The sequence below is a fragment of the Chionomys nivalis genome, chromosome 4 (genome assembly GCF_950005125.1).
Source record: "Chionomys nivalis chromosome 4, mChiNiv1.1, whole genome shotgun sequence".
Taxonomy (NCBI): Eukaryota; Metazoa; Chordata; class Mammalia; order Rodentia; family Cricetidae; genus Chionomys; species Chionomys nivalis.
This window is the reverse complement of record NC_080089.1, coordinates 35,029,961-35,054,267: the sequence shown is the minus strand read 5'-3', so window position 1 is coordinate 35,054,267 and position 24,307 is coordinate 35,029,961. Positions and strand designations below refer to the sequence as shown.

At 40.0% G+C, this 24,307-nt stretch overlaps 2 protein-coding genes across 2 annotated transcripts; one reads left to right on the top strand and one right to left on the bottom strand.

Annotated features, from left to right (window-relative positions):
• Window positions 1-229: 229 nt before the first annotated feature.
• Window positions 230-1,609, bottom strand: Pate2 (prostate and testis expressed 2). The gene is made up of 4 exons (XM_057766914.1): window positions 1,558-1,609; window positions 1,389-1,412; window positions 681-809; window positions 230-366 (listed from the first exon to the last, which is right to left on the bottom strand). Exons 1-4 carry the CDS (start codon window positions 1,607-1,609, stop codon window positions 230-232), a joined length of 342 nt encoding a protein of 113 aa, XP_057622897.1.
• Window positions 1,610-11,044: 9,435 nt separating this feature from the next.
• Pate3 (prostate and testis expressed 3) lies at window positions 11,045-13,449 on the top strand. Its single transcript, XM_057766271.1, has 3 exons — window positions 11,045-11,093; window positions 12,826-12,948; window positions 13,325-13,449. Exons 1-3 carry the CDS (start codon window positions 11,045-11,047, stop codon window positions 13,447-13,449), a joined length of 297 nt encoding a protein of 98 aa, XP_057622254.1.
• The last annotated feature ends 10,858 nt before the right edge of the window (window positions 13,450-24,307 follow it).

Genomic DNA, 24,307 nt, shown 5'->3' with positions numbered 1-24,307 from the left:
GTCAGCAAACCCAAGTGCTCTGTCAGATCTGAGAAAAACAATTTACAAATATTTGCTTGGCAATGAGGTTGAGCTCCCAGCCCAATTTCTCCCATGACCACTCCCCTTTGCACTGCTAAATGACTTTCTCATTTACCATTAGTTAGGAGAGGAGAGCAAATACAGACTTTGGAGGAGAGGGAGTGGGTGGTAAGTTGAAGAATGATGCCAAATCCATAGGAACTCATAACTAGAGTCCCATTGGGAGGTTACAATAGCTACTATGTTTGCAACAGATGAGTTCTATTCTCTTTTCATAACTCAGGAAGTTGATGTCCTCACAGTTGGTCATACATGACAGTCTTGTGTAATGATACATGCTCTGGCCTGAGGAAGTGCAAGAGAGAAAGAATTTTAAAGACTATTCAATCCTTCTATATTCCTGGTAATAGCTCATCTTCAAACCATCATAGCCTTTCTTTACTCACTGCTAACCCAGAGAAGGGATTTATTCCAGAGTTGAGTAAAGTTGATACCCCTCCATCACTTAGTTATCTTAGGGAAAGGTCCATCTTTCCACCCCTGTACAAGACCACTCATCCTCATCAACTCCACTCTCCCACTCATCCAAAGCGCAAAGAGCACTATTATTTAGAAGGGAAGGTATGGTTAGCTGCCCATCACTCTATTCCCTACATTACCTTTTCTTGTGAGTATGTAAAAGTTCTCAGCAGCACAGGACTGTCTATGCTTCAGGGTGCAGGAACTCATGACGTCATAGCATAGCCCAAGATGATACTTCTTGCATTTATAACACATTGTTCCAAGATCTTCGAGATACACAAAGAAGTACTTGGTGAATGCAATCTCAAAGAAAATTCTGCAATTGGAGCCTTCTCCGTGGGAAGTTAAATATTAATTCACTGCTTCTAACCTTCCCCAAATAGGACTCCCATAAGATTTGAGTGAGAGAGAAACATTTTGCTTTGCTTTGCTTTGTTCTGTTCTGTTTGATACAAGGTCTCTCTATATAGCCCTGGCTGTCCTGAAACTCTTAATGTAGTCCAGACATAGAGATCCACCTCTCTTTGTCTCCCAAGTGCTGGGAACATGAAAGAGAAGTTTATAGACACGAACCAAAGGTCTACCATTTGAGGAGATCAGGATTCCTGTAGAATTTACCCAGAGGGCTCAAGTAATAAACATCTTGTCTACATGACAAGATTCTGAATATTTTGTCAGTAATGGGTAAAAGGAAACAAAGGTATTATCACCTCCTTACTAACAGAAACAGAGTACCTGTGCCAGGAGAAGCCTGGATTCTGAGGATGCCATGGAAGGGGGGTTTACTCCTAAACATGTCACAAATGAACTGTTTACCAAAGATTTTACAACAGCCATGGGCATACCTTGTCCAACTTTCTGAAGGTCACCTACAAAGAGAAGAAAAATCAGTCTCCCTTGTCACAGTCTCACAGACATCCACAGCCCCAGAGCCAGTTTTAAAAACACCTCCTTTCCCAGCATCTAGAAACTTCTTAAGGAACCACCAGCTGCATCCTCATTGCCAGGACTTACCCCAATACGGGTAAGACAGAAAAACCATCCCCAGCACAAACAGAGCGCACATCCTGCAACCCTCGTCTTCAGCAGCTTCCTGTGGAAGGTACAGGCTATTTTCTCACTTGAGAGGAGAGGCTGGCCTGTCCTTGGGCTGTTACATCTAAATTACATCATTATTAATTTTCCAGGACAGACAGTACTTCTCAGTTCCCAGGATCATCATGCCTGACTCCCTCAGGACAGACTCCTGGATCTTAAAAGTTGTGACCTCTCTGATTCCCCAAACCTGCTCCTGTTTCTGGGCTGCAGGGCTTGACAAATCTTGGAGTTGGTTGTTAGAACTCCCTTTGTCCCATCCTTAAAGGAGAGTGAGCAAACCTCATCCATTCTACCTACTGGCTTCTCCACAGCTGCATAGATTTTCCCTATCTCCACTGCCCTTGTCATCATCTGAGCCATTGTTATCTTGACCAGCCAATAGCTTTATTGCTTGGCTTCCTTGCTTCTACTCTTGCCCCAGGATTGTGTCCTGAGGGAGTCAGGCATGATGATCCTGTGAACTGAGAAGTACTGTCTGTCCTGGAACACTTTTCAAGTGAGAACAAAGGAGGCAAATCACACTGTTGCCCTTCTTGCTTAACCAGTCAAAAGAAAAATAGTTACTATAAATACAGCAAGCGAACTGCTGGACTGATTAATTCAAAGCAAAGTATACTGAATTCTCCAGCTGCACTAAATGGTCATCATTAGTGTGGTACATCTTGATCCACAATGTGACCTAATGTCAAGACAGGTCACTCTTGGTTACAGAAAGACATAGAAACTGTCTTGTTTTTAAGCCAGTATGTCCATGGATGGAAGAGGTCATCTGTCCATCTTTTACATCTCTAAGTAGAAGACAATCAAATAGATCTGCAAAATACATTCACACAATGGCACTTCCATAGTTTTATAGGTATTAACAATAAAAGTCATGTACTTGAGTGACTTCTCTTTTTTGGCTTTCTAGACAATACTATAATACATTCTGAAGATAAAGCTTTCAATGCTACAAGAGCAGTCATAGGCTCCAGGGAATTATTACTTCTGTTCGCATGTCACCTATAAACTGATACTTTGCCTCTGTGATTTTCTACCAATTCTGAAGAGTTCCATAAGGTCATAGAACTGGCCATGTCTCCACAGATGGTATAAAGTTAATGAAGTTCCTATATGTTGTTTTGGTTCTTTGCTAAATTTTCCTTAATTGTTGTACACAGCATCCACAAACATTAACCCATTGATTCAACTCCTTAGTCAATGTCTTGTTGCCTGTGGGTGTCCACTCTGATTCCTTGATGACTCTTTCTCCCTTTTCTCACTGCCCCCACCACTGGTTGCTTGGCTCCTGGCCACTGCATATTCTGGGAGAATATCAGAAAGACCCACTTCTAACAGGGAACCTGGGGATCAGAAAAGGGAACGGGGAGGTGTGGAGAGGCACTACTGAGCGTAGTTCTTGCCCACTGCTGCCACATGCCAGCCTTTCCTGGCTCTTGTTCATTCCCCCAACATTTCTCTCTTAATAAAATAATTGCATCTCAACAAAACACAGAATGTGCTATCTGAAATGCTGAGGAGCCCCTGTCAATACTCTTCCAAACCTCTCTATTTTCTCATCAGCCAAAGGCAAAATAGAAACCTGTGGCTTCTTTCTTCACTCTGTGCCTGACTCCTTTTCTTTGGGTTATCTGCTTGCCTCTGTGTATAAGCGTATTAAACAAGGAATTAATCGTTGTCTGAGTCGATCAAGTCCAGGAACTGCTGTTAACTCCCTGAATTAGAGCAATCATCCATGAAGTTAATTTTGCACTTTGGAACAAGTGCAAAATCTTTTGAGAACCAGTCCATCCCCTCAAGCAATAGGTTCTTCTTAGATCAACTGAGCAATGATCAAGCCTGCCCAGTTAAACAGCTTAAATTCATTTCCTATTTAAAAATAAAACATGTCAGGGCCACAAATAAAATGCCAGAACACTGTTCTAGTTGCTTCTACCAACATGGCCACATCATTAAATCTCTCCTCTGTATTCCTGGCCATTACATTAGTGAACTGTACAATCATCCTTAAAGTGTTTATACCCAACATATATACACACAAGTGCACAGCTCACCTATGTGTGTACTCATTTAATACCTTGGCATTTTTAAGACTTCTATTGAAGTTTAACTTATTGGGACTGTCAGAGCCAGGGATTTTGTCCAGAAACTCCAATTGCCAAAAGGAATTTGGACTAATTTAACAATTTCATTTATGTGACCATTCACTATAAACCAGTGCATTACCATGCAAAAATATAAACACATGTAGATAATGCATATATACACATAACCAGGCATAGGGAGACCTTTTTCATTTATTCTTTTCATTGAAAATAGCTATCTTCTCATACAATATATCCTGATATATAGTCTTGTAGTTTCCTCTCTCTCCGCTCATCCCAAATCCTCCCCACCTCTCCTCATCTCCAGATCTACTGTCTCTCACTAGAAAAGAATAGGATTCTAAGATATAACAACCAAACATGACAAAATAAAATATAATAAGACAAAACAAAAACCATCAGATACAGTTGGGCAAGGTAATCCAACAGAAAGAGTTTTCACACTCAGGAGTCGTCCCATAAAAATACTAAGCTAAAAGCTATAATATATATACAGAGACCTGGTACAGACTTTTGCTTGTTGCTTCAGTCTTTGTGAGTTCATATGCACCTTGTTAGCTGATCCAGAGGGGCTTGTCTTCCTCTTGTCCTCCATCCATTCTGGCTCTTAAATTCTTCTCCCTCCTCTTCCATGGGGAGGGATTGGTAGAGGACATCTCATTTAACTTTCTCTCCACGTAAAGTCTGGCTGTGGGTCTCTGCATCTGTTCCCATCTGCTGCCAGAGGAAGCCTCTCTGATAATGACTAACTAAGGCATTAATTTGAGATATTTGAAACACAAAGATTTTTCTGTTCTTACTTATCTATCATTTGCCAGTCTTTAACTTGGACTATTGGTCTGATTTCTTTTTTTAATAATTAATTTTATGCATTTATTTATTTTTTACTCCCAGTTTTCCCTCCTTCCTCTCCTCCCACTTCCCCCACCTTTCCCCCACCTCATCCCCCATCTGCTCCTCAGAGAGGGTAAGGCCTTCCTGGGAAGTCAACTAAGTCTGTCCAATCACCTTGTTGAGGTAGAATATGCCTATGAACAGACAAGAAGCTTACAGAACACCAAATAAACTGTACCAAAAAAGTCCCCCTGTCACATAATAATCAAAACACTAAACATACAGAATAATGAAAGAATATTAAGAGCTGCAAATGAAAAAGGCCAAGTAACATATAAAGGCAGACCTATCAGAATTATACCTGACTTCTCAATGGAAACAATGAAAGCCAGAAGTTCCTGGACAGGTGTTATGCAGACACTAAGAGACCATGAATGCCAGCCCAGACTACTATACCCAGGAAAACTTTCAATCACCATAGACAGAGAAAACAAGATATTCCCTGACAAAACCAGATTTAAACAACACCTATCCACAAACCCAGCCCTACACAAAGTACTAGAAGGAAAACTTCAACCCAAGGAAGTCAGCTACATTCACAAAAAAATCAGGCAAGAGATGATCTCACAGCAGCAAATCCCAAAGAGGGAAAATGCACACACAATGCCAACAAAAAAAAAAAAAAAAAAAAACCAGAACTAGCAATCACTGGTCATTAAAATCCCTTAATATAAATTGATTCAATTTACCTATAAAAAAAAGGCTAACAGATTGGATACAAAAAACAAAACTCTTGCTTATACTGCATACAAGAAACACACCTCAACCTCAAAGACAGACATTACCTCAGAGTAAAGGGTAGGAAAAAAATTCTAATCAAATGGATCTAAGAAACAAGCTGGTGTAACTATTCTAATATCTAACAAGAGACTTCAAACTAAAATCAATCAAAAGAAAAAAGAAGGGCATTTTATATTTGTCACAGGAAAAATCTATCAAGAGGAAATCTCAGTTCTGAACATCTATGCCCCAAATGCAAAGGTACCCACATTTGTAAAAAAAACATTACTGAAGCTTAAATCACATGTTAAGCACCACACACTAATAGTGGGAGACTTCATCATTCCACTTTCACTACTGGACAGGTCTGCCAGACAGAAACTTAACAGAGAAATAAAGGAACTAGCAGATGTTATGACTCAAATGGACTTAACAGACATATATAGAATATTCCACCAAAACACAAATACCTTCTTTTTAGCACCCCGTGGATTCTTTTCAAAAATTGACCACATAATTGGTAACAAAGCAAACCTCAACAGATACAAATTGGAATAACCCCATGTTATCAGATCACTATAGCTTAAAGTTAGAATTCAACAGCAACACTAACTCCAGAAAGCCCACAAACACATGGAAACTGAACAATATTCAGCTGAATCACCACTGTATCAAGGAAGAAATAAAGAAAGAAGTTAAAGTCTTCCTAAAATTCAATGAAATGACCTCACAAAATACCCAAAACTTAATGGACACAATGAAAGCTAATAGGAAAGTTCATAGCACTAAATGCCTACATGTAGAAGTTGGGAAAATTCCACACTAATGAATTAACAGAACACCTAAACATCTAGAACAAATTAAGTAAAATCACCCAGAAGGAGTAGACAGCAGGAAATAATCAAATTGAGGGTTGAAATCAATTAAATAGAAACAAAGAAAACTATACAAAGACTCAATGAGACAAAGAGCTGGTTCTTTCAGAAAGTCAACAAGATTCACAAACTTTTATCCAAACTAACCAAAGAGCAGAGAGAGAATATCCAAATTAACAAAATTAGAAATGAAAAAGAGGACATAACAACAGACATGGAGGAAATCCAGAAAATCATCAGGTCATACTTCAAAAACCTGTACTCCACAAATTTGGAAAACTTTTTTTAAATGGACAATTTTCTGGATGAGTACCACATACCAAAATTAAATCAAGACCAGAAAAGCAAATTAAGTAGATTTATAACCCATAAGGAAACAGAGTCATCAAAAGTCCCCCAACGAAAAAAACCCAAGGCCAGATGATTTCAGTGCAGAATTCTGCCAGAATTTCAAAGAAGAGCTAATACCAATGCTCCATTGTTCCACACAATAGAAGCAGAAGGAACACTGTCAAACTCTTTTTACAAGGTTAAAGTTACCCTGATACCCAAACCGCACAAATATGCAACTAATAAAGGGAATTGAAGACAGATTTCCCTCATCAACACTGATGCAAAAATACTCAATAAAATAACGGCAAAGTGAATCCAAGAATACATCAGAAACATCATCTACCATGAAGTAGGGCTTCACCCCAGAGATGCAGGGATGGTTCAACATTCAAAAATCCATCAATAAACAAACTGAAAGAGGGAGAAAAAAGCACATGATTGTCTCACTAGATGCTGAAAAAGCCTTTGACAAAATCCAACACACCTTCATGACAAAGGTCTTGAAGAGACCAGGGATACAAAGAACATTCCTAAACATAATAAAGGCAGTATACAACTAGCCAACAGTCATCATCAAAATAAATGGAGAGAAACTCAAAGCAATTAGACTAAAATCGGGAACAAGACAAGGCTGTTCACTCTCTCCATATTTTTTCGATAGAGTACTCAAAGTCCTAGCCAGAACAATAAGACAACAAAAGGAGATCAAGGGGATACAAATTAGAAAGGAAAAGTCAAACTTTCACTATTTGCTGATTGTATGATAGTATATACAAGTGACCCCAAAAATTCTACCAGGGAAATCCTACAGCTGATAAATACCCTCAGTAATGTAGCAGGATACAAGATTAACTCAAAAAAAAAATCAGTAGCCCTCCTATATACAGATGATAAGTGGGCTAAGAAAGAAATCAGAGAAACATCCCCCTTTTCAATAGCCACAAATAATACAAAATATCTTGGGGTAACTCTAACTAAATGAGTGAAATACCTGTGTAACAAGAACTTTAAATCTTTGAAGAACACATGATGAAGGTATCTGAAAATAGAAAGATCGCCTATGCTCATGGATACTTAGAATTAACATAGTTAAAATGGCAATCTTACCAAAAGCAATCTACAGATTCAATGCAATACCCATCAAAATCTCAGCACAGTTCTTCACAGACTTCAAAAGATCGATACTAAATTGTGTATGGAGAAACAAAAAAAAACTCAGGATAGTCAAAACAATCCTGTACAATAAAGGAACATCTGGAGGCTTTACTACTCTTGACTTCAAGCCCTGTTATGAGCTACAGTAATGAACACAGTTTGATATTGGCATAAAAACAAACAAGTGAACTAGTGGAATTGAATCAAAGATCCTGATATTAACCCACAAAACTATGAAAACCTGATTTTTGACAAAGAAGCTAAAAATATAAAACAGAAAAAAAGAAAGCATCTTCAACAAATGGTGCTGGTATAACTGAATGTTGACATGTAGAAGAATGCAAGTAGACATAGATAGATGATAGATTAGATAGATAGATAGATAGATAGATAGATAGATAGATAGATAGATAGATAGATAGATAGATAGATATAGATCCATGCACAAAACTCAAGTCAAAAAGGGTCAAAGACCTCAACATAAAAATAACCCCAATGAACCTCATAGAAGAGAAAGTTGGAAGTACCTTTGAACGCATTGGCACAAGAGACCACTTCCTAAATATAACCCCAGTATCACAGACACTTAGAGCAACGATTAATAAATTGGTCCTCCTGAAACTGAGAAGCTTCTGTAAGGCAAAGAACATGGTCAACAAGACAAAATGGGAATGGGAAAAGATCTTCACCAACCCCACATCAAACAAAGGGGTGATCTCCAATATATATAAAGAACTCAAAAAACTAAACATCAAACTACCAAATAATCCAATTTAAAAATGGGGTATAGAACTAACAGAGAATTCTCAACAGACGAATCTCAAATGGCCAAAAAACAGTTATGGAAATTTTCAACATCCTTAGTCATCAGGTAAATGTAAACCAAAACAACTCTGAGATTCCATCTTATATCTGTCAGAATGGCTAAGATCAAAAACACTTATGACAGCTTATTCTGGAGAGGATGTGAAGTAAGGGGAACACTCATCCATTGCTGGTGGGAATGCAAACTCATACAGCCACTGTAGAAATCAGTATGGCGATTTCTAAGAAAAATAGAAATCAATCTACCTCAGGACCCAGATATATTCCACTTTTGGGCATATACCCAAAAGAGGCACGCTCACATCACAAGGACATTTGCTCAACTATGTTCATAGCAACATTATTCATAATAGTCAGAACCTGGAAACAGTGTAGACACCCCTCAACAGAATAATGGATAAACATTATTCGTAATAGTCAGAACTTGGAAACAGTGTAGACACCCCTCAACAGAAGAATGGATAAAGAAAATGTGGTACACTTACACAATGGAATACTATTCCATGGTTTAAAAAAAATGACAAAAAAATGACATACTTAGATATGCAGGCAAATGGACAGAACTAGAAAAAAAGTCAACCTGAGTGACTGACTCCTCCAATCACTGATGTTTCCCCACCGTTTTCCTGTGTTGCTGGAGCCTTGATCGCCCATCCCCTTCTTCTCATCCCTTCTTCTTGTCCTTTCCACTTCTCCTCCCGACTTTACCCTGTGATCCCTACTGTCATCCGGTGCGCTTATTCTTTGCTCACTGCAGAAACTGCTGGAAAGCTTCCACATCCAACTGCATATTGAAAATTTTCAGAAAAAAAAAATCAGTTTTCTTTGTCATTATTCCCTAAGCCGTGTAGCATGCCATCAGCAACCTGCAGAAATGGAACTAGTCTAAACAGCATTTTCATCCATTAATCTCACATATCAGACAATAGCTTTCTGATATTGAAACAACGAACCCCAAGAATCTGGAGTCCCTTTCTCTTGAAACCTAATGCTGGGAGAAGAAGGCTGAAGTCTGACTCCATCAGAGGGAAAACTTGGCCCCAACAAACAAGATTTCACACAGTTCTCAAAGCTTGTCTGACCATGTGCAGTATGGAACTGGAAGCCTACACAATAATCAGTCACTATTAGCTAAAAGCAAACCTGGACTGCTTAGACGTGCATATCTCTAGCCCTCTGTTTAAACTTCAATCTCACTTTAGGATCCAAAGATACATGGGAGGAGCCATTGGATCTCTTTGTCCCACTCCCCAATGGAAATTTCATTTTTCTGCTTTTTACTATTAATTTGACTGTTTTAATTGGCTTCTGGAGGAGAAGTGGTCAAACCTGGCTCTTGGGGGACAGACTGTGAACCCAAGTTCAGTAATAATAAATATTTATGTAGAATTATTTTATATTATATTATCATAATATAATACAAGTACTATATCGTGAGGTACTATAAGTAACCTAAATATGTTTTAAACTCTACAGGAGTATATGCATAAGCTATATAGAAATACTATTCTATTTTACATACTGAACATCACAAATTTTGATATATGTGGAGGTGCCTGAAGCCAATATCCTCTTGATGCTGGGGGACAATGATTAATATAATAACGACTATATTGTAAAAATAAGTTAACACCATGGAAACATTGACAATTGTTCATTATCATTATTCTCTGTTTATATGGGAATTTGGGGGTGCCTTTGATAGTGATAGAGCATTCTTGACTCTTGGGTTGGCTTATCCCAGTGGATTAGAGTCCTGGGAACTTGCCAGTGACTTCTTTGTTCTTGGCTTGCAAATTTGAAGAATAAAATTCCAAGACCAGTGAGGGTAAATTTTACAAAGAGGTGTTTTACTACAGAAAAGAAAAAGGTGGAGTCCCTGTATAGCAGGAGGGGTGCCCTGGACGGGGATACCGTGAGCCTCCCTGTCTTGGGCATAACAAGACTTTTCTGGATTGAGGAACGGGGGTGAGCTGGTCAGTGCAGTTGCCATTAGGATGTCCAGGTGCCTCTGAGTTGCAGTCATGTACTCTGTACGGTTTCCCGGGAAGGAGAACTCCTTCGCAGGGCAAGCGACAGGAAAGTCTAGATCTCCACTCGCCACACACAAACACACCTTTCTGCCATCCCTGGCTTCTGTCCCTGACAGAATCAGAGATGTTTTAGTTTAAAACCCTCAAACACCCTAGGTCTCCAGCAAGTGCAAGGCTGCTCACAGGCTCAAAGACATTTCTAGCTTTCAACCAAGAAATTGTTCACATTTCAGGGTTCTTTTACCTTAAAACTACCTGGTCAACTTCCAACTCCAGGTCTCAAGACTATGGAGACCACAGCCAATGAACCTGAGCTCTCAAAATAAACCTAGTGTGACCGGCTCCCCTTAGGCATGAATAATCACCAACTTCTGCTGGAGCGGAAAGCCTCTCCCTGGAGCCCAGATGACTTCTGCTTGCAGCCCTTCATAGCTCTGCTCCACTCAAGACAATCTGGGCCCAAATGAACAGGCATGTCTTACCACTCTTCTTCCTCTTCTGCCTCGTTGTGGGTGAGTCCCAGACCTGAAGGATGAGCTCCAGGGCAGGATCAAGGGAGCTGCGGTGAATCTCCATGTGTGCAGCCATCTGAGCAGAGCTATTTAGGAGGAAAGGAAGGGAGATGGGCTTCGGAATGCTCTCTCTGCCTTTTCTTCCATCTTCTTTGTCTTTTCCAGCACTCTGTCATATCTCTCTGGGTGTGTAGGCCTTTATTTTGTTACCCTTTCTTCCACTGCCAAACCCCATAATCCAGATGCCTAGGAAAATTTCCTTAAATCATCCACTCTACTCTTAAATCTACGTTGCCCAGGGAGCTGGCCATTCAAAAATATTGTGAGCGTCTTAGTCCTAGACATTGGTTTCTGATAGCTATTCCAGGGGCCTAGTTACAAGCTGTTTTGAGAAGAAATTCTGTATATCCTGGAATTGAACAGATTTTCCCAAACTTGTCCAGTCGCTGTCCTGAATTCTCTAATTTGATATGTGGAGATCAGAGTACAGTGCTTAGTTAAATCCGATATAATTTGAAACAACATGGTCCTAATAAGATGGTCAATAAAAATTACATTCTTTCTATTTTTAGCACCATGAGGAGATTTTTAAACAGCTTTTAGCATGTGTGCATGTGTGCGTACCTGCACGCGTGCATGTGTGTGTATGTATGTTGCACATGCCATAGTACGCTTGTGATCAGAGAACAGCTTTTGGAAGTAATTTCTCTCCTTCTACAGTGTGGGTCCTAAAGTTCAAACACAGGTCCTTCAGGCTTGACAGCAAATTACCAGCTAAGTCAGCTGACCAGCCTCTGCAAACAATTTTTAATTGAACCCATATTTTAATTATTCACTCTTCCAGAACCTCCTGAAGGTATTCCTGACTGACCTTTTTTTTTATTAATTAATTTATTTAATTATTAAAGATTTCTGCCTCTTCCCCGCCACTACCTCCCATTCCCTCCCCCTCCCCCAATCAAGTCTTCCTTCCTCCTCAGCCCAAAGAGCAAGCAGGTTTCTCTGCCCTGTGGGAGGTCCAAGGACCACCCACCTCCATCCAGGTCTATTAAGGTGAGCATCCAAACTACCTGGGCTCCCACAAAGCCATTACGTGCAATAGGATCAAGAACCCATTGCCATTGTTCTTCAGTTCTCAGTAGTCCTCATTGTCCATTATGTTCAGCAAGTCCGGTTTTGTCCCATGCTTTTTCAGACCCCGGCCAGCTGGCCTTGGTGAGTTCCTGATAGAACATCCCCATTGCCTCAGTGTATTACCATTTTTAAGCTAGAAGAATAAAGTGTGTAGAAGTGGAATCTTTACACAAATTAAGGGCTGGAGAGATAGCTCATGCTGCCCAGGAATGAGAACCTGAGTTCCGTCCCCAGAACTACTTTAAAACAAAGCCAGATCTTGTGTTGTGTCCTTATAACTCCAGTGCTATGGAGGCAGAGACAGGCAGATCCCTGAAGCTCACTGGCCAGCCAGTTGAGCCAAGTAGATGAGCCCTGAACCAGTAAGAGAAAGTTATCCAAAATGTAAAGACAGAATCCTTTCCCATGCTCAATGGCCTTTTATCTCCATCACTAAAGGCAAAAGAGTAGACAAAAGGTTCAACTGTCGCTTCCTAAACACTCAACCATCAGTTCTTCACCTGCCCAGTCACCCTTGGAAGGCCGCCCCACCCAACTCTGCCATCTCCCTCCCCATGCCAAGTCCCTGCGCTCAAGTCAAGCTCTGTGCTCTCTCCAGAAACAACATCACTGATGTGTGTAACATGCCACTTCCGCACACCGTCAGACCACTGCAGAAGAGGCTTTGGCATCTGCCATGCTCAGAAGTATGAAACATGCATGAGCCTAAGGATCTACTCCAGTAAGTTGCAGGGCTTGGGCATCTCTGACCCAGGTCACAGTACAAACTGCCCTGAGCGCAGAGGCTACAAACCTATGGGGCAGGCAGAAGGTGCAGGGCAGGATGAAAACAGCCACACAGATTTTTACTTCGCAGATATCAAAGCCCTGCTTTTCTTGCTTTCTAGGAGGAGAAGGAATTAAATGGGTGCATAGCATTGAGTTATCAGGGCCACAGGAAAACAAGTCAATTTTACGGCTTTCCAGCAGTTTATGCATTGGAGCTCTTGGGAAGGGAACACTGAAGCTATCCATAAGGCTGTCTGGTTAAGGCCAGGTATATTCTGCCTTGAATACTGAGGTCACTGCCTAACATCTTTGGTTCCTTCCTGTTGCAGATAACATTCTCCAGATATCATACATGGTGTGTCAGAGATTCTGCAGGAACTTGACATACAACTTCAACAATCGGACTTATGTTCATAAATGTTGTAACTACGATTATTGTAACTTCAAAATCTAAGATATCCCCCCAGACCTCATTCTAGAAGGTCCAGGAGTCTTTCTTCCTTTACACTCTACCTATCCTGCCTTTCTGCCCCATATGTATGGAAGATTCTCCTGCTCCCTCCTTAACTCCACATCATCCTTCCTGGCTCCTTCAGTTTGGATCTCACTTTGGACAAGGGATGGTGGGGGATGATGGTTTTAAACAATAGATGTTTTCCTACTGCTAGAATTGGCATCTTTATCCACTAAAAGACCTGTCCCAGAAAACTGCACAGACAGATATGAAACGGGACCACCCTAGAACTCTTTACTGGCTTAGATAATTGAGGTGGATCAGAAAGCCTCCAATAAAAAACCCACAAATATTTTTTAGTTGAACATCCCGTGAATCACCATAATGGTTCAGCAGAAATAGAACAAACTGGAGGTGGGCACCGAAGATTTTGCTCTGTGAATGCAAAGTTATTTCATTTGGCAGATAGTGCCCATTTCAGACTCAGTCATTCTGATTTTCTTGACAAAGTACATTCTCACACATTTTCACAGTAAACATAGGACATCGGCCTCGGTGGCATTCCCAGATCACATTAGGCCATGAGTACACCTCTAGAGACGAGTGTCAATAGTACATTCATCAAATTTAGTCTCCTTCTTCATTCTTTTCCCCTTTGCCAGCCACCTCTCCTCCTTCACTGCAACACGCATTGTCCCAGTAAAAGTGGGCTGTGCTTCGAATCTTTCTCCAGTACGACCCATGGCCCCAGCAGGAAGCCTTTCATAGCTCCTCATCTGTGCTGCAGACTGGTCACTCAGGGGCATCTTCATCCTCCCACGGCATCTCCCATGAGCCTCAGGTCACCATGTAGAGCCCAATGGACCTAGGACTCCAGTCCTTTACAACCTGTCTACAGATAATAAACCCGCTTCACATAATTGTACGAGTGTCTTCTTTCTCAGTAGATCCACGCAGGTAACACACTCATGGTGGCTCTAAACAGTGGCCCAGGATGCAATGGGTACAATCACTCAACTGCTGTTTCTTACAGTTGGCATTGTGATGTTCTTTGCTAGTCTTCACAAGCGGGAGTCCTAGTCTGGCATCTTCTGTGTGTTGTAAGCCTTACCTCTGGCATCTAGCATGAGTATGTCCCCAAAGAACCTTACAATTACAGATATTGCTCTAGGCTTCCAGACTAAACATCGATTGTCATGTATTTAATGACTATTCACGGGAATCCTTTTGAGATTAAGAACTATAAGTGAATTTTGAGACCCATGGGTCCCAAACCACTATATCCCCCAACAGAGATCTAAAAACTTTGTTTCTTCTAGTCATACCAACCCTGTCTGTGCATTGCAAGTCCTTTCTTCCCTCCACTTAGAAAGTATTGGGTTTACTTTTAAGTAAAAAAGTTGCTATTTGTCTCATCCTTTCTAAAATAATTTTTTTGCTTTGAATTTACACATGTACATATCACTTAAGAATATTTAATTTTTCAGTTTGAATTAAAAGTCCTGTGAAGAACCTAATAAAAACTTCCCTAATTTTCAGAATGAAAGAGAATAAATTAGTCCATCATTGCATGACCTCCACTGCCTATGAAACTGAGTTGTCCTGGAGACTGCAGATCAGGATGCCGTCTCCTAGCCTTAAGCTGCCAGACCTTAGGAGAAAGCAAATGGGAGAGAAGACGCTGACAAAAAAAAAAAAAAAAAAAAGTTCCCGCAGAAGGACACGGACAGCATGCTGGGTTGCTCACTCCCACAGCTGCCAGGTCACGTGTCTCAAGTAAGGAACAGACTGTGCAAGCTTTCACCCAAAGACAAAGCGGAGTCCCGGCTGCAGCTGGCCCTGAAGTGGGGCATGAGAGTGACAGGGATGGGATTACCATAGCTGCTACAGAAGCCAGAATTTTCAAGTGGTAAACTCCACCCATCAGCTTTTTGCGTTTCATGAATTGATTTATAGTGGGAATTTTGTGTTTCTTTGCTTTGAGGCAGGTCTTCACTGCATAGCTCAAGCTGATCTCAAAACTCATTTTCCTCTGGTACCAACCTCCTGTGTGCATGAGCCACCAAAAAAATAAATAAATAAAATTTAAATATATATACATGGATGAAATTCTGACACAATAAAAATTGAAGAAAAATAGAATTTTAAAACATTGAAATTTTCATTTGAGGGCTTCTCCTAGTTGACTTCAGGAGTCAACTTGACACGGCCCATAGTTATGTGAGGTAGTCTCAAACAACTGGGAGATCGCATTGATCGGATTGGCCTGTGTGTGAGTCTGTAGGACATTTTCGTGATTGCTAGTTGATAAAGGAGATTCAAGCCCACTGTGATCACTGCCATCCCTGGGCAGACAGTCTTGTATTGTATCAGAAAGTTGTCTGAGCACAAGTCAGAGAGAGAAAGCCAGGAAGCAGCATTCCTTCATACTTTCTGCTTCAATTCCTGTTTGAGTTCCTTCTTGAATTTCCCTCAGTGACAGACTGAAAAAAGCTACGGAGAAATCCTGTCTCAAAAAATCAAAAAAAAAAAAAGAAAGAAAAAAAGAAGTATAAAATAAAATGAACCCTTCCCCTCCCTGTCAAACTAGAGCATTTGATTTTTATTGGTTTATTCATTTTCCTATTCCTTTTGTGTACAGATCTTTCCCATCAGAGTTCCATGTCATAACAAACTTCAGAAGTGCACTTTTCCTATATGTGAAAATTTCTGACAGTCTATTTTAACATTCCTCATGAAATTTTTGGGCCATTTCAATTCTAACCTTTTCCACATTGTCTTGTTTCCTTTTCTAAAAATGTATTTAATATGATCAAACTCTGGGTAAATTATATAAACTGATCTTTCTTATTGAAGTCTTACATTTTTAATACCACAAAGAATATTTTTGTTGACTATTTGAGGGTTTTTTCTTCTGATTGTTTGTCTTGTTTGACTACAATATGACAGATTTTGTTGCCTTATGCTCTACAAATTGTGGGTTCTTCAGCATGTTTCTTATAAACAGGAACATTTCCCCCATATCCACAAGATGCTCATCATAATCTCAAGTTTATGACTAAAACGATGTATCATCTACTGGCTAAGTTTCAACAATCTTTCAGTGACATTTCTTTGATGAAATAATTCAACCCACAATCACAATATCACACTTAGTTACCACATTTAAGTAGTCCCCCCAGTCCGGAATAGTTTCACAATCTTCCTTTTGTTTTCATGCTCTTGATATTTTAACATTTCTGCAGTTCCTCACATTGGATCAGTCTACATTATCTACATGACTCCATTCAGGTGGTGGATCTGCAAACATGAACAACACATGATGGCGAACAAAAAAAAAATCACAGACTGGAGAGCCTAAAGATATACAACCATACACCCTGGGTTGGAGCTGGCAACACAAAGTAGTCATGAAAACAGGAGATCTAAATGAAGACATGCAGAAAAACTCAGGTATACAGAAACTCAGACAATAAAGAGCTCAATCGTGGGTTGGTAGGTAGCTCTACTTTTTTGGTGAAGGAGAGAGTAACATAAGAAATTGGTGACCCTGAACCAGAAGTCGGGCTTCTTCTTGACTTTGAAGTTATCCGGTTGTGGAAGTGAGAACACTAAACTCATACTCCCTACAGACTCCTCCTTTGCACGGGGTGTATAGTGTTGAGCAGGATCAGAAAGCACTGAGATGAGTCCTCTAGTAACAGCTCTCAGGACTCTGCGTCCTCTCCAACCAACACACTTAGGGAACCCTTGACTTAGACGTTTGTGACTCTAGTGTGTACAGTCTGGAAAAAGTGAGATCCATACTTGCCCACATGATGCAAAGCTAACACTGGTCAGAAGTGGTTTAGGATACACACAGGAGGGAGACCTTTAAACCTGTTTCAGCATAGTTGAGCAGCTAACATTTAAGCAAGCTGAAACATAACAGTGTCTAATTTCAACTCACCACACCTACCACCTGCCAGACTCCAATATTTAGAGAACTCAAAAAGAAGTTGTTCATTTTTCAATGAGACATCCAAAAAGAATCACTTATTTAAAGTATAAAATATTTCTAAAAATCAGTTAGGAAATAATAACCTTTGAATACATATGCCCATTATAGAAGGCATGGTAGGTCCTTTGTGCTCATAGATAAGCACTAAAAATGTTAAACACATGGGACTGTTCTGTCAAAGGAAAGGATACATAAGCTTCCTTCCCACCACCCACCCCACGAAGACTGGCAGCAGATGCACTTAATAGCCTGGCAACCTTTGAGCCCTATAAGTGGCCAAGATCACACCAGACCCTCCCACAGACACTTATTGCAAACCTGTTTTTCTCAATCAGTAAACCCATTTTTATGTAAGGTGTTACATGAACTTTACAAAGTATTTTAATTTAGTCACATTTAATCTTTATTTAACTTACTTTATGCTTTATTGTGCACATGGGATTGAGTTAATAACCACCAGGAAAGTTTTCACCAAATTGTGCTGTGTTTAAATATGCCTAAGATAAACTATTTAGGGTCAGAGTCTCAACATTCAAACCAACACAGTCTACTTTGTCCTGTTGAAGCAAACTACCTTCTTACCTCCCATGGATCATTACTCTGTTGGTCTTGGTGATCACAAAAGACCCCACAGCACGTGTCGGCAAAGAATGATAAAACCATTCAAAATAAAGGAAGTGCAAAACCCTGCACACAGAGAGTCAATTCTCATATAAGACAAATGCAAACACTACAGCAAGAGTTGAATTTTCTTATCTACACATCAGGTTCATAAACCCTGAAAAGTTTGACAGTATCCCACAGAACATAGGACCAGAAAAACAATTAGTGAACATCTAAATTGCTAAGTTCTGTTCAGAAAGCACTTAGGGAACATCTTTCAGCATAAAATTGCAAGTGACTACAAACCCCTCACTTTTTTCTTTAAAAACATACTTTTATTCCTTAGAATTTGTGACATGTATATAATGTATTTTGATCAAATCTGCCTTCATGCTTTCTCTCCAACTTCTATATGATCTTTCCCTCCATCCCACATCTCCCTCCTAACTTCATGTACTCATTAAAAAAATACTACTGAGTCCAGTTAGTGATGCTGGTATGTGTATGGGCATAGGACCACCACTGGAGCATGGGTAACCTACCGAGATCTACATTCCTAAAGAAGACTAATACTCCCTTTCTTAGCAGTCATCAATTACCAATAACTCCTAAGAGCAGGACTTTGTAAGCCCCTCCCATCCAAATTGATAATTTGAATGCCTTAATCTTATCCAAGTCTTGTGAATGTACCATAGCCATGGTGAATTTATGCTCAACATCCCTTGGTAGCTCACAACCACCTGTAACTATAGTTCCAGATGATGTGATGCCCTCTTCTAGTACATGACGTGCGTATACACTCACTCAGGCAAACACACCTAGACATGAAACAGATGAATAAGTGAATAAACTTTTTTCTAAAAGATAATTATTTCGAGAGCAATTTATTGTTATGTCACTAACAACAAATAACACTAAAATCAAAACAGATTCTCATCTAGGGCTTAAGACTTATCCAACCATGGATTCTTGGCCCAGTTAACATTACCAGGTATGTGGTCCATCTTGTGGGGTGGGTCTTTTTTTTTAACTATTTATTTTTTGTTACGAGTTTTAAACTTGAGTTTTATTTTTGTTCGCCTCCTCCCCGCCTCCCATTTTCCTCTCCCTCCTCCCGCCCCTCTCCCCCTTCCACCACTCCTCTTCTCCTCTCTCTCCAGTCCCAAGAGCAGTCAGGGTTCCCTGCCCTGTGGAAAGTCCAAGATCCTCCCCCTCCATCCAGGTCTAGGAAGGTGAACATCCAAACTGGCTAGGCTCCCACAAAGCCAGAACATGAAGTAGGATCAAAACCCCGTGCCACTGTCCTTGGCCTCTCATCAGCTCTCATTGTCCACCATGTTCAGAGAGTCAGGTTTTATCCCATGCTTTTTCAGTCACAGTCCAGCTGGCCTTGGTGAGCTCCCAATAGATCAGCCCCACTGTCTCAGTGGGTGGGTGCACCCCTCGTGGTCCTGACTTCCTTGCTCATGTTCTCCCTCCTTCTGCTCCTCAATGGGACCTTGGGAGCTCATTCCGGTGCTCCAGTGTGGGTCTCTGTCTCTATCTCCATCCATCGTTAGATGAAGGTTCTATAGTGATATGCAAGATATTCATCAGTATGGCTACAGGATAAGGTCATTTCAGGTTCCCTATCCTCAGCTGCACAAAGAACAGCTGGGGACATTGCCCTGGGCACCTGGTAGCCACTCCAGGTTCAAGTCTCTTGCCAACTGTTAGGTGGCTCCCTTAACTAAAATACGTGCTTCCCTGCTCCCCTATCCAACCTTCCTTTATCCCCAATCATCCTGTATCCCTAAGATTCCCTCATCCTCTCCTTCTCACTTTTCTCTCCCCAACTCCCCTTACCCCCATCCCACCCCACCCCCAAGATCCCAATTTTTTGCCTGGCAATCTTGTCTACTTCCCATAGCCAGGAGGATAACTATATGTTTTTCCTTGGGTTCACCCTCTTATTTAGCTTCTTTAGGATCACACATTATAGACTCAGTGGCCCCTATCCATGGCTAGAAACCAACTATGAGTGAGTACATCCCATGATCTTCTTTTTGGGTCTGGGTTACCTCACTCAGGATAGTGTTTTCTATTTCCATCCATTTGCATGCAAAATTCAAGAAGTCATTGTTTTTTACCGCAGAGTAGTACTCTAATGTGTATATATTCCAAACTTTCTTCATCCACTCTTCCATTGAAGGATGTCTAGGTTGCTTCCAGGTTCTGGCTATTACAAATAATGCTGCTATGAACATAGTTGAACAAATGTTTTTGTCATATGATAGGGCATCTCTAGGGGTATATTCCCAAGAGTGGTATTGCTGGGTCCAGGGGTAGGTTGCTCCCAAATTTCCTGAGAAATCGCCACACTGATTTCCAAAGTGATTGCACAAGTTTGCATTCCCACCAGCAATGGATGAGGGTACCCCTTTCTCCACAACTTCTCCAGCAAAGGCTATCATTGGTGTTTTTTATTTTAGCCATTCTGACAGGTGTAAGATGGTATCTCAAAGTTATTTTGATTTGAATTTCTCTGATCGCTAAGGATGTTGAGCATGACCTTAAATGTCTTTTGGCCATTTGAACTTCTTCTGTTGAGAATTCTCTGTTCAGTTCAGTGCCCCAGTTTTTAATTGGGTTAATTAGCACTTTAACGTCTAGTTTCTTGAGTTCTTTATATATTTTGGAGATCAGACCTTTGTCTGTTGCGGGGTTGGTGAAGATCTTCTCCCAGTCAGTAGGTTGCCTTTTTGTCTTAGTGACAGTGTCCTTTGCTTTACAGAAGCTTCTCAGTTTCAGGAGGTCCCATTTATTCAATGTTGCCCTTAATGTCTGTGCTGCTGGGGTTATACATAGGAAGTGATCTCCTGTGCCCATGCGTTGTAGGGTACTTCCCACTTTCTCTTCTATCAGGTTCAGTGTGTTCAGATTGATATTGAGGTCTTTGATCCATTTGGACTTGAGTTTTGTGCATGGTGGTAGATATGGGTCTATTTTCATTTTTCTACAGGTTGACATCCAGTTGTGCCAGCACCATTTGTTGAAGATGCTTTCTTTCTTCCATTGTATAGTTTTAGCTCCTTTATTGAAAATGAGGTGTTCATAGGTTTGTGGGATAAATCCGGGTCTTCTGTACAATTCCATTGGTCGACTTCTCTGTTTTTATGACAGTACCACGCTGTTTTCATTACTGTAGCTCAGTAATAGAGTTTGAAGTCAGGGATGGTAATGCCTCCAGAAGTTCCTTTATTGTATAAGATTGTTTTGGCTATCCTGGGTTTTTTGTTTTTCCATATAAAGTTGATTATTGTCCTCTTAAGATCTGTGAAGAATTTTGATGGGACCTTGACGGGGATTGCATTGAATCTATAAATTGCCTTTGGTAGAATTGCCATTTTTACTATGTTGATCCTCCCAATCCAAGAGCAAGGGAGATTCTTTCATTTTCTGGTATCCTCTTCAATTTCTTTCTTCAATGCCTTAAAGTTCTTGTCAAATACATCTTTCACTTCCTTGGTTAGAGTTACCCCAAGATATTTTATGCTGTTTGTGGCTATCATGAAAGGTGATGATTCTCTGATTTCCCTCTCTGCTTCCATATCCTTTGTGTATAAGAGGGTGACTGATTTTTTTGGAGTTGATCTTGTATCCTGCCACATTACTAATGGTGTTTATCAGCTGTAGGAGTTCTTTGGTGGAGTTTTTGGGGTCGCTTATGTACACTATCATATCATCTGCAAATAACGCAAGTTTAACTTCTTCCTTTCCAATTCGAATCCCCTTGACCTCCTTATGTTGTCTTATTGCTATTGCTAAAACTTCAAGCACTATATTGAAGAGGTATGGAGAGAGTGGACAGCCTTGGCGTGTTCCTGATTTTAGTGGGATGGCTTTTAGTTTCTCTCCGTTTAATTTGATGTTAGCTGTCGGCTTGCTGTAAATAGCTTTAATTATATTTAGGTATGACCCTTGTATCCCTAATCTCTCCAAGACTTTTATCATAAAGGGATGTTGAATTTTGTCAAATGCTTTTTCAGCATCTAATGAAATGATCATATGGTTTTTTTCTTTCAGTTTATTTATATGATGGATTACATTGATAGATTTGCGTATGTTGAACTAGCCCTGCATCTCTGGGATGAAGCATACTTGATCATAATGGATAATTTTTCTAATGTGTTCTTGGATTCGGTTTGCCAGTATTTTGTTGATGCTGTATTTTGTTGAGGATTTTTGCATCGATGTTCATGAGTGATATAGGCCTGTAATTCTCTTTCTTGGTTGAGACTTTGTGTGGTTTTGTTATCAGAGTTACTTTAGCTTCATAAGCGGAATTTGGCAATGACTCTTCTGTTTCTATATTGTGAAATACATTAAAGAGTATAGGTATTAGGTCTTCTTGGAAGTTCTGGTAGAATTCCGCATTGAAACCATCTGGTCCTGGACTTGTTTTGGAAGGGAGGTTTTTGATAACAGCTTCTAATTCTTCACGACTAACAGGTCTATTTATGTTGTTCATCTGGTCCTGGTTTAACTTTGGTATATGGTATTTATCTAACTGTGGATGTTTGCTTTGTTACCGAGTATGTGGTCAATTTTCGAGAAGGTTCCATGAGCTGCAGAGAAGAAGGTATATTCTTTCCTATTTGGGTGGAATATTCTATAGATGTCTGTTAAGTCCATTTGATTCATTACCTCCATTAATTCTCTTATTTCTCTGTTAGGTTTCTGTCTAATTGACCTGTCCATTGGTGAGAGAGGAGTGTTGAAGTCTCCTACTATTAGTGTGTGCGGTTTGATGGCTGCCTTGAGTTTTAGCAATGTTTCTTTTACGTACGTGGGTGCTTTTATATTAGGGGCATAGATATTCAGGATTGCAACTTCATCCTGATAAATTGTTCCTGTTATGAGTAGAAAATGTCCCTCTTCATCTCTTCTGATTGATTTAAGTTTGAAGTCAACTTTGTTAGAAATTAGTATGGCCACATCTGCTTGTTTCTTAGGTCCATTTACTTGATAAGCCTTATCCCAGCCCTTTACTCTGAGTAGGTGCCTGTCTTTGTGGTTGAGGTGTGTTTCTTGTAAACAGCAGAATGTTGGATCCTGTTTTCGTATCCAATCTCTTAGCCTGTGCCTCTTTATAAGTGAGTTGAGTCCATTGACATTAAGTGATATTAATGACCAGTGGTTGTTAACTCTGATCACTCTTTTAGTAGTAGAGTTTGTGTGTTTCCCTTCTTTGAGTTGCGCTGGTGAAGGGTCTCTAGATGTCTGAGTTATTGTGGTCATTGTTGGACTCCTTGGTTAGTGATTTTCCTTCTATTACTTTCTGTAAGGCTGGATTTGTGGCTATGTATTGTTTAAATTTGTTTTTATTCTGGAAATTTTTGTTTTCTCCATTTATAGTGAACGAAAGCTTGGCTGGGTATAGTAGTCTGGGCTTGCATCCATGGTCTCTTAGTTTCTGCAGTACATCTATCCAGGACCTTCTGGCTTTCGTGGTTTCCATAGAAAAGTCAGGTGTAAGTCTGATAGGTTTACCTTTATAAGTAACTTGTCCTTTTTCCTTTGCAGCTCTTAATAATTTTTTTTAATTCTGTATGCTTTGTGTTTTGATTATTATATGGCGAGGGGATTTTTTTTTTGATCCAGCCTATTTGGTGTACTGTATGCTTCTTGAACCTTCATAGGTATATCTTTCTTTAGGTTGGGAAAGTTTTCTTCTATAATTTTATTAAATATATTTTCTGGACCATTGAGCTGCGCTTCTTCCCCTTCTTCTACTCCTATTATTCTTAGGTTTGGTCTTTTTATTGTGTCCCATATTTCCTGAATGTTTTGTGATGAGAGTTTGTTGGCCTTGCTGTTTTCTTTGATCAGCATGTTTATTTTCTCTATGGTATCTTCAGAATCTGAGATTCTTTCTTCTATCTCTTGTATTCTGTTGGTTATGCTTGTTTCTGTAGTCTCTATTCATTTACCTAGATTTTCCCTGTCCAGCCGGCCTTCTGTTTGTGTTTTCTTCTTTGCCTCCATTTCAGTTTTCAAGTCTTGAACTGTTTCCATTATCTGTTTGATTGTTTTTCCTTGGTTTCCTAGGGTATCATTCACTGATTTACTCAATTCTTCAAACTTTCTGTTATACTTCTCATCCATTTCTATAAGGGCATTTTTTACATGCTGTTTAAGGGCGTCAATCACTTTCATAAAGACAATTTTTTTCTACTTCTTCTTGATTAAGGTGTTCATGTCCTCCTGTTGTGA

Excerpts from the sequence above, each read along its gene's own strand:
- Pate2 (XM_057766914.1), bottom strand. The coding sequence starts at position 1,609 with ATGTGCGCTCTGTTTGTGCTGGGGATGGTTTTTCTGTCTTACCCGTAT. Across the intron at positions 810-1,388 it reads CCTTCAGAAAGTTGGACAAG|ATCTTGGAACAATGTGTTAT; the intron begins GTATGCCCATGG and ends TGTATCTCGAAG. Across the intron at positions 367-680 it reads TTACATACTCACAAGAAAAG|GCCAGAGCATGTATCATTAC; the intron begins GTAATGTAGGGA and ends GCACTTCCTCAG.
- Pate3 (XM_057766271.1), top strand. The coding sequence starts at position 11,045 with ATGAACAGGCATGTCTTACCACTCTTCTTCCTCTTCTGCCTCGTTGTG. Across the intron at positions 11,094-12,825 it reads CCTCTTCTGCCTCGTTGTGG|AAACAACATCACTGATGTGT; the intron begins GTGAGTCCCAGA and ends TGCTCTCTCCAG. Across the intron at positions 12,949-13,324 it reads GAGCCTAAGGATCTACTCCA|ATAACATTCTCCAGATATCA; the intron begins GTAAGTTGCAGG and ends TTCCTGTTGCAG.